Source organism: Triticum dicoccoides, chromosome 6B, assembly GCF_002162155.2.
Source record: "Triticum dicoccoides isolate Atlit2015 ecotype Zavitan chromosome 6B, WEW_v2.0, whole genome shotgun sequence".
NCBI lineage: Eukaryota > Viridiplantae > Streptophyta > Magnoliopsida > Poales > Poaceae > Triticum > Triticum dicoccoides.
Genome location: NC_041391.1, coordinates 681,537,774 through 681,546,275, shown reverse-complemented (window position 1 = coordinate 681,546,275; position 8,502 = coordinate 681,537,774). Strand labels below are relative to the sequence as shown.

At 47.5% G+C, this 8,502-nt stretch overlaps 1 protein-coding gene across 1 annotated transcript; it reads left to right on the top strand.

The window, feature by feature from the left end:
- The first annotated feature begins 3,519 nt into the window (after positions 1–3,519).
- Positions 3,520–5,393, top strand: LOC119324825 (flavonoid 3',5'-hydroxylase 1-like). Its single transcript, XM_037598593.1, has 2 exons — positions 3,520–4,486; positions 4,572–5,393. The coding sequence occupies exons 1-2, from the start codon at positions 3,548–3,550 to the stop codon at positions 5,202–5,204; spliced, it is 1,572 nt and encodes a 523-aa protein (XP_037454490.1). The 5' UTR covers positions 3,520–3,547; the 3' UTR covers positions 5,205–5,393.
- The last annotated feature ends 3,109 nt before the right edge of the window (positions 5,394–8,502 follow it).

The following is an 8,502-nucleotide window of genomic DNA, read 5'->3' as shown; positions in this document are numbered from 1 at the left end:
GAGCTCAAATGAGCTCGCGACGAATGGTACACTCCGAAAAAATTGATAAAAATTCGAAAAATCTGAAAAAAAATGTCTGGCGGATTTTGACAAATGTTTTCAATGCTTGCAAAGTTTCATCTCGAAATGACATCCGTGAAAGTCATGGCAAAAAAAAAACAGCACTCCAAAATGCTTTCAAAATAGCACTTTTGGAGCATCGGTTTTCTGTGCCATGACTTTCACGAATGTCATTCCAGGATGAAATTTTCTGAGCACTCAAAACATTTGTCAATATTTGCCAAAACTCACAATTTTTTGAATTTGTTTTCAACTTTTTTTGTTACTGTTCACCCGAGCTCGAGCTCAAAAACACTACATTCAATTGCAGAGCTAATTTAGTGTCACGTGTCTGACACGCAGGATTTCAAGGCACATCGCCTGGCATATAAATATATGAAAATTGTCCTTGCATGAGATAATTTTAGCTAGCACAAAATGTATAAGAATCCTATTGGACGTAAGGACTCCAAAAGTTGAATCTTCAGACACTCCTGGCATATTAACTGCTATGAGACTATCAGGAGATACTACATCATAAATGCTTCTATGATACCAATTTTGAAAAATTAATTTTGAATGTTTTAAAAAGTTCTAAAAAATGAATATTCACAGCGTATGTGATTACAATCCCTAAAAAACCAGATCCAAATTTAAAATACACATTGAGAAACAAGAATGACAAATCTAACATGAATAGTGTCACACAAAGTCAAAAGCGAAATTGACACGATTCACATCTGGATTTGTCTTTTTCCTTTCTCAATGTGCATTTCGAGTGTGAAGCTGAAATTTTTAGGGGTTGCAGACACATTCCTTGTGAACATTCATGATTTTTTCCAGATGATTTTATACATTTAAAATTGATTTTTTAGGTATCATGGGAGCATTTAAGGTGTGGTACCACTGGATATTCTCTCGTTACATACCCTCACCATGAGATTTACCAATTCTGCAATGTGTTTAACTCATTTCAAATTCCAATGATTACACTTTTTGTCCGACTCTAATCAATCACACTTGAACAACAAACTTAGGGTCAAATTTTCATTTGGAGATCGTACACAAATCAATTCTATTGTGGTATGCCCCCATGTGAGCACCAGCTAGAGCCTGCTTGCATGATCACTAGCTAGGCAAGCACAACCACATACACCGGCACAAAAAAAGACCCAAATATCTGATGACTAATTATCTGGGAGCTGCTCCCATCAAACGATTCATTCGCTACGGGAGCAACTCCCAGTGATCGTTTCTGATCGTTCGTTAGGGGGTAGGCTAGGGCGACCTCGATTGACCCAAATGGCCTGGTTAACTGATTTTATTTAAAAAAATGTCATGGACCAAAAATATATTTTCTTATAAAAGATAGAGAAAACCTAATTTTTTGAAACTCCATTATCTGAGTTATGGAATATGCCATGCTACTTTACAAAACTGCCCATTCTCTCATTTATAAATTTACATTGTGTATGATAAAAAAAGGTCTTCTGGTCTACAAAAAATCCTGCCATGCTAACCTTTAAAACTACCATCCTCTAGATAAAAATGCCATGAACAAAAAATACACATTTTCTTATAAAAACCAAGAAAAACATAAATTTATAAACGCCATGCTCTGAATAATATGAAAATTGCCATGCTGCTTTACAAAACTGCCATTTCTATATTTTATAATTTACTATGATAACAAAAAATGTCATGCCCACAAAAATGAAACTGCCATCGTCTTAATAATAAAACTATGATCCTCTTGATAATATAAATGGCATGCTCTCAATAATAAAACTACCAACCTGTTAATAATAAACTACCATCCTCCTAAGAATAAAAAATTCATGTTATTAATAAGAAAAATGCCATGATCTTAATCATAAAAGTTATATTGTCTTGACAATAAAAAATATGTGTTACTGATAATTAAAGTGACTTGCATAAAAACAACTGGAATCCTCTTTTAATAATAAAAATGACATGTTACTAATTATTAAAATGCCATGCTCTTAATAAAAAATTGCCATGAGGGCATTACAAAAAAGACTGTAAAAAGTGTCATGCTACATTTAATAAATAGGCACATGGAAAGCTGGAAAAATTCCCATGTAAAAAAATGTTCTATCAATATTGGGGAAATCCTGGATTTTTAATGAAAAATTAAAATAAAAAAGAATTCAGCTTTAAAATATAACAAAACAGTTTTAGTTCAGTGCGCACGCTGTTGCTTCAGTCCAAGTGGTGAAGGGGGGGGGGGGTCTTTGGTTAGAGTCCCCTAGGTACATATTTTGAGAGAAAAAAAGGAGATTGTTTGCCAACAAAATGCTTCCCAGCAACACCTCCAGCTGATCTACGTGGCGTTGGCCATGTGCCAACATCCATGCGACGGCTGGGAGAGCGTTCGCCAGGGTTGCGCTCCGGAAGAGTGTTCATCAGATAGCCATTCCAAACACAAATGCGTAGCCCAGCTCTTCCAAATACAAGTTGTCGTGGCTTATGGCTTATGGTCCAATACCGGCTCTGGACAGTGATAGACGTGCGCGACATGGCCTCCAAGAGGTGCCTTCAGCTTGTTTCACATGTCTACAGGAGGTTGACGGCGTGGACCACATTCTTGCCCATTGTAATTACGCTAAGGAGGTGTGGCACCGGTGCTTCGACGTGCTACAAGTAAACACAGAGCTGCCGACTGACGATGAGACGTTTACTGACTGGTGGTTGAAGCAACGAGGGAGATTCTCCAAGAAAATTCTACGTGGATTCGACTCCTACGTCATCGGAACTGCATGGTCGCTATGGAAGCAAAGGAACACAAGGGTCTTCAACAAACCGCAGCAACAAAGAACCCCATCCCAACTAGTGGAGATGGTGCTTGCAGATATCAAAGAGTGGAAGCTTGCAGGGCTTGGAGTCGGAGGTTTAGATCCTTTTGTGAGAGAGTAGACTACTTGTGTCATGGTGTTGTGGGTGTGTCGACGTGAATGTTCGCATTTGTTGTTGGCTTCTTGTAATTATACTCTCTTCTATAAAAATATGGTACGCTATTGTCGTACTCTCGAAGAAAAAAACTGTGTATGTTCATTCTCACATCGGCACGGCCGTTAGCAATACCTTCCCAGCCAGGTCTTTACAATTTTGGTCGTCAATCTACCATTCCCTCTCGTCTTAAAGTTAGTTAGCTATGTCATTTCATGGATAAAATGCATGCTTTCTATCTAACTAATTCGACTCTGACACGGCCGGTCACTGTGGTACTTGGAATTAATTCTGGCTATTTCAAGAGGGAATGGTAGATTGCCGGCATGCATGGCCACCACAGGGAATGGTAGCTAGATTGCCGGCATGCATGGCCACGATCGACAGGGAACGGTAGATCGATTGACCAAAGTCGTCTAGGAATGGTAGATTTTACCAGGGATTCGCACACTCCAATTTGCCCTATAAAATCCTTCACTTCTTGTCTGCACGTCGATCGATCAGCACAGCAGTGCAGCACGACACGAGATCGACGACTATGGAGTCGGGAAGTGCTACTAACACCACCATGTTTCAAGAGCTCCTAGTCCTAGCGATCCTCTGCGTCCTTCTCCACTACCTCACGCGCACCATCCTCCGGACCAAGCGCGCGTCGCCGCTGCCGCTGCCTCCCGGCCCGAGAGGCTACCCGGTGGTCGGCGCGCTGCCGCTGCTGGGCCGGGCGCCGCACCGGGCGCTCGCCGCTCTGGCCAGGCTGCACGGACCGATCATGCACCTGACCCTCGGCAGGCAGGGCGTCGTGGTGGCCTCCACGCCGGACGCGGCGCGCCTTTTCCTCAGGGACCACGGCGGCAGCTTCCTCGACCGGCCTGCCGACGACGTGGCGCCCACGGTGCTCGCGTACGGCGCCCAGGACCTCGTCTTCGCGCCCTACGGCCCCAGGTGGCGCCGCCTGCGCCGGGAGTGCAGCCTCGGCCTGCTCGGCCCCCAGGCGCTCGCCGACTGGGCCGGCGCGCGCCGCGAGGAGGTCGCCCGCATGGTCCGCGCCATGAGCCGGCGGGGCGCGGGCACGGCGGTGGAGGTGCCGGAGTTCCTGTTCTGCGCGATGGCCAACATGATCGGGCAGGCGGTGGTGGGCCGGCGGGTGCTGGACGAGGCCGGGGGCGAGGAGGCGAGGGAGTTCAAGGAGATGGTGGTTGAGCTGATGACCACTGCCGGGCTGGTGAACCTCGGCGACTTCCTGCCGGCCGTCGCGTGGATGGACCTGCAGGGGCTCGGCCGGAGGATGCGCCGGCTGTCGGCGAGGCTCGACAGGGTCTGGAGCCGGCTGCTGTCCGAACATGAGGCGGCCGTGGCCCACAGTGACAGGCAGCACGGCCGCCATCCGGACCTTGTCGACCGGCTGATCGCCTGTCGTGGCGATGCCGGTGCCGGGGAGGACGGCGTCACAGACCTCAACATCAAAGCTCTACTTAACGTACGCCATTCTCGATCCCTCGCTGTAAATAACCAGACATGCATATGCACTCATGACACATGGCACATGCATCGCGTGCATGCAGAACCTGTTCACGGCGGGGACGGACACGTCGTCGAGCACCATCGAGTGGGCGCTGGCGGAGATGCTGGCGAACCCGGCGATCCTCCGGCAAGCACAGGCAGAGATGGACGGCGTGGTGGGCCGAGACCGCCTCCTCGAGGAATCCGACGTCCCGCGCCTCCCCTACCTCCGCGCCATCTGCAAGGAGACGTTCCGCCTGCACCCGTCGACGCCGCTCAGCCTGCCCCGCCTCTCCACCGAGCCATGCACGGTGCAGGGGTACCACGTTCCGAAGGGCACGAGGCTGCTCGTCAACATCTGGGCCATCGGCCGGGACCCCGCGGCGTGGCCGGAGCCGGCGAGGTTCGACCCCGACAGGTTCACGACGGAGGAGGGGAGCAAGGTGGAGCCCCTGGGGAGCCACTTCGAGCTCATCCCGTTCGGCGCCGGAAGGAGGATTTGCGCGGGCGCGCGGATGGGGGTGGCCCTGGTGCACCACATGCTGGGCGCGCTGGTGCACGCCTTCGACTGGGAGATGCCGGTGCCGGAGGGGGCCGGGATGGACATGGAGGAGGAGTTCGGCCTCGCGCTGCAGAAGAAGGTGCCGCTCAGGGCCGTCGTGCGCCCGCGCCTCGCACCCGCCGCGTACCACTGATCTGATCTCAGGAACGTGCTGCTGTGCTGTATCTGCTATGCTAGAATAAATGAAGTAAAAGTCCCTGCAGAATGAACTCATGGACTCAAACCGTATTGCTGAGGGCATCTCCAATAGTTGTATCATGTATGAATAACCATGATCGATGGCTATGGCGCGGCTTGAGTCCAATGATCGACTCGTCATTTAGTCAGATACTAGAAACATTTGACAAACTATTAGTAATTCAAATTATGGTGCACTGACGCACTCCCTCCCTTCTTAAGTGCAAGTCTTTTTTAGAGATTTAAATAAGAACTACTCGCTTCGTCTCATAATATAAAAACGTTTTTAAGCTAATAAACCTATTTTAAAATGTAGATTCACTCATTTTGCTCTCTATATAGACCACATTGAAATCTCTAAAATGACTTGTATTTAAAAACAGAGGGAGTAGATGCCAATTGAGGTACATTTGTTCAGAATAGGTGCATTATCACAAGCGAATTGATAGACGTATTGTACAAATCATCATTGAGCATAATGTTGCACAAGAGCAGGGAAGCAACATCGTTTGAATCAAGATTTGCCCACATATTTGACTACCAAAATGTTGATGCATGTTAGCAGAAATTTCATGCAAATATGCAAAGAAAGGCTAATGATATCGTCACCTTCATTGGTGCCACCGGTATCTTTTTTAGTGGATGTCATTTAAGTTAATGTCATCTCTATAAATACTCCTACCCTTAACCCCGACCTAGCGCTCACCGTTGATGCCTTGCATCTATCACCGGTACCTCTTACTGGCATGTAGCCTTGCATGCCAATACGGAAAGAAGGGCAAATGATATCATCACCTCCGTTGGTGCCGACACCACATCTAACTCGACATCGTCCGAATAGGAAAGAAGGACAAATGGTACTTCTTGCTGGGGATAAAAGGATTGCTACAAAATTGGTGAAAACTTTTGTACTATTTGTGTTTTCTTAGAGAGTAAGTAAACTGCTATTTGAATAGGGTGATATTAACCGAGTCAAAACTTAGATTTTGATTTATGTTTTTGCTTATCTTGAGTTGCTTGAAAAGCCTTTGGTGTTTCGGTCAATTTGAAGATGGTGCTGAGGAGCACCAAGCCAAAGAAGGAGATGGCACGACGGGCCGTGATGTGGCCATCGAGGGCGAGCCGGGGACAGGGATGACACGGTCGGCTGCAAAATCAATGGCGACGAGAAGTCCGAGGATTGATGGGATGGGAGTGGGAGGGGGAGGGGGTTTCTTGGCATATAAAAAGGAATGTGGGAAGGGATTAGAGGATGGTACGTGGGCTTTGCAAGTTTTCATCATCAAATATGATCGAACTTTATAGGTGCTTGCAAGTTTTCATGCCAAAAAACATTCGAGGATCTCTACACAATAAAAATATTTCAATGCTTGAAGTTTTGAGTACTTTTGGCACTGAAATCTGAAACTCGTGATATTTGAGGAGCTCTACATGATATTTTGACGAAAACTTGCAAGAACCTACAAAGTTTGACCATATATGATGTCGCAAAGTTTCAGGTTTTTTGGATATTTTTTTCTACTTTTTTAGATTTACTGTTCAAAGAGGGTGTAGAGACCCAGGAGTTATCACATCTTTTTCATTCTTATATTATAAAAATAAAATGATTGGCTACAAACTGATATGTATATTATATCCGGGACAAATTAGGCATCGCTATTTTGTCCTGGTCAAAACACATTTCATAATTCATACATGTGTCATCGTCTGCGAAAGCACATCTTACTACAATTGTGATACATGTTGTTACTGTAATCATCAGGAGCTGACAAAGTTGTGGCGAGCTTGGCCGAAAGTGGTCTCTGTCACTCGCCATAGCATGTGGTGCATCCGGAGCGGAGTGAAATTAGCAAACCAAGAGGTTGAATGCGACATTGCCAAATCGGGGAGATCATCTAGATCAATATTGGAGTATCATCTAGCAAAGGGGATTTCTCTGGTCCTCGCTTACTGGATGTTGGCAGATCCCAAGTCGATCCTCCTCCCACATCGTGCCCGCCGATGAACCCATCACTGGCTCCACATGTGATGGCTATAGGCAAGGACCGAGCGGGTGAGTGTGAAGTGTGAACACTCACCTCCTTTGCGACGTGTGGGGAGGGGAACGTCGGAGGCTGGAGCAGAGGAAGAAGGAGCGGCGGCTGGGAGGCGGTCGCCGGCACGGGGGACGGAGTCGACGACGTGCCTTGACCCGTCGCCTCCACGCCGCGCATCGCCGTCGCTAGCCTCATCCCTGGCCTTTCTCGTTCGGGTGGTGGCTGCAGGAATAGATGAACAGACGAGTGGAGGTCGAGCGAAGGGGAGGAGGCCCGCTTCGCTAGTTCTATTTTCTCCAAGGCTGGAGTGGGCTTCGCGCGAGAGTGCAGGCCCAATTAACTAGAAGGATCGCTTTTAGCCTCTAGAGCAGCAGCCCATTAGGACAGCTTGACTAGAAACGACTGGATCCGATGACTAGAAACGACCGGATCAAAAGAATGGACGGCCATAACTGCATAGTGCGTGAGAGGGCAGGAAAGCGGTGCGGTTTTACTGTCCTAAAAATAAATAAATGAGCGGGGCAATAATGACGCATGGGGAATCGAGATCTAGGGATTGCTCCGAACCCTCGTGGTTTAAATACCGTAGGGATGGGATGGGAAGAAGCGTCTTCCCCTCCTTGTTCTTCCCCGCGGCCGGCAGCGGCCAGAGCTTCGACCTGTCCAGGAGTCATGCTCAGGTGATGCTGCAATCTTTTTCTTTGTCTCCAATACCCCAATCGACTTTGTGGTTTCCACTTTCCTCGTGTTTCTGTTGATTTCGTTCCTGCACCCGCAGAACCCGCCACCTGTTCGACGAAATGCACAAAAAGGCTGTTGACACAGGCACGGATCCTTTCTGCGTCCTCTCCGACGATGTGCTCGAGCACATCCTTTCCCTTCTGCCAGGGGATGAAGCCCTACAGACTTGCGTGCTCGGTACCCAGTGGCGTGACCTCTGGAGGCATAAAACCAGCTTGCGCTTCATCTTTGAGAACTGGTCAAGTTTTAGTCGCGAGCGTTTCAATAAATTGGTGAAGCTGATAATCCATCTTAGGGGGGATGCATCTCTGACCAACTGCCAGATCAATCCCTACAGTGATGAGGACTATATCAATTTCACAGAAGCCAAGCCATTGGTCGAGTACGCTCTAAAGTGCCGGGTTGAGAAGCTCTCGATTTGTGCTAGTGATATTTTATATGAACCATTACTAGTCAATGATTCACCTCTCATCTCCC

What these genes read in the sequence shown, in the direction of transcription:
- LOC119324825 (XM_037598593.1), top strand. Translation starts at nt 3,548, where the DNA reads ATGGAGTCGGGAAGTGCTACTAACACCACCATGTTTCAAGAGCTCCTA. An exon ending in ACATCAAAGCTCTACTTAAC is followed by an intron (nt 4,487 to 4,571) that starts GTACGCCATTCT and finishes GCGTGCATGCAG; the next exon opens with AACCTGTTCACGGCGGGGAC.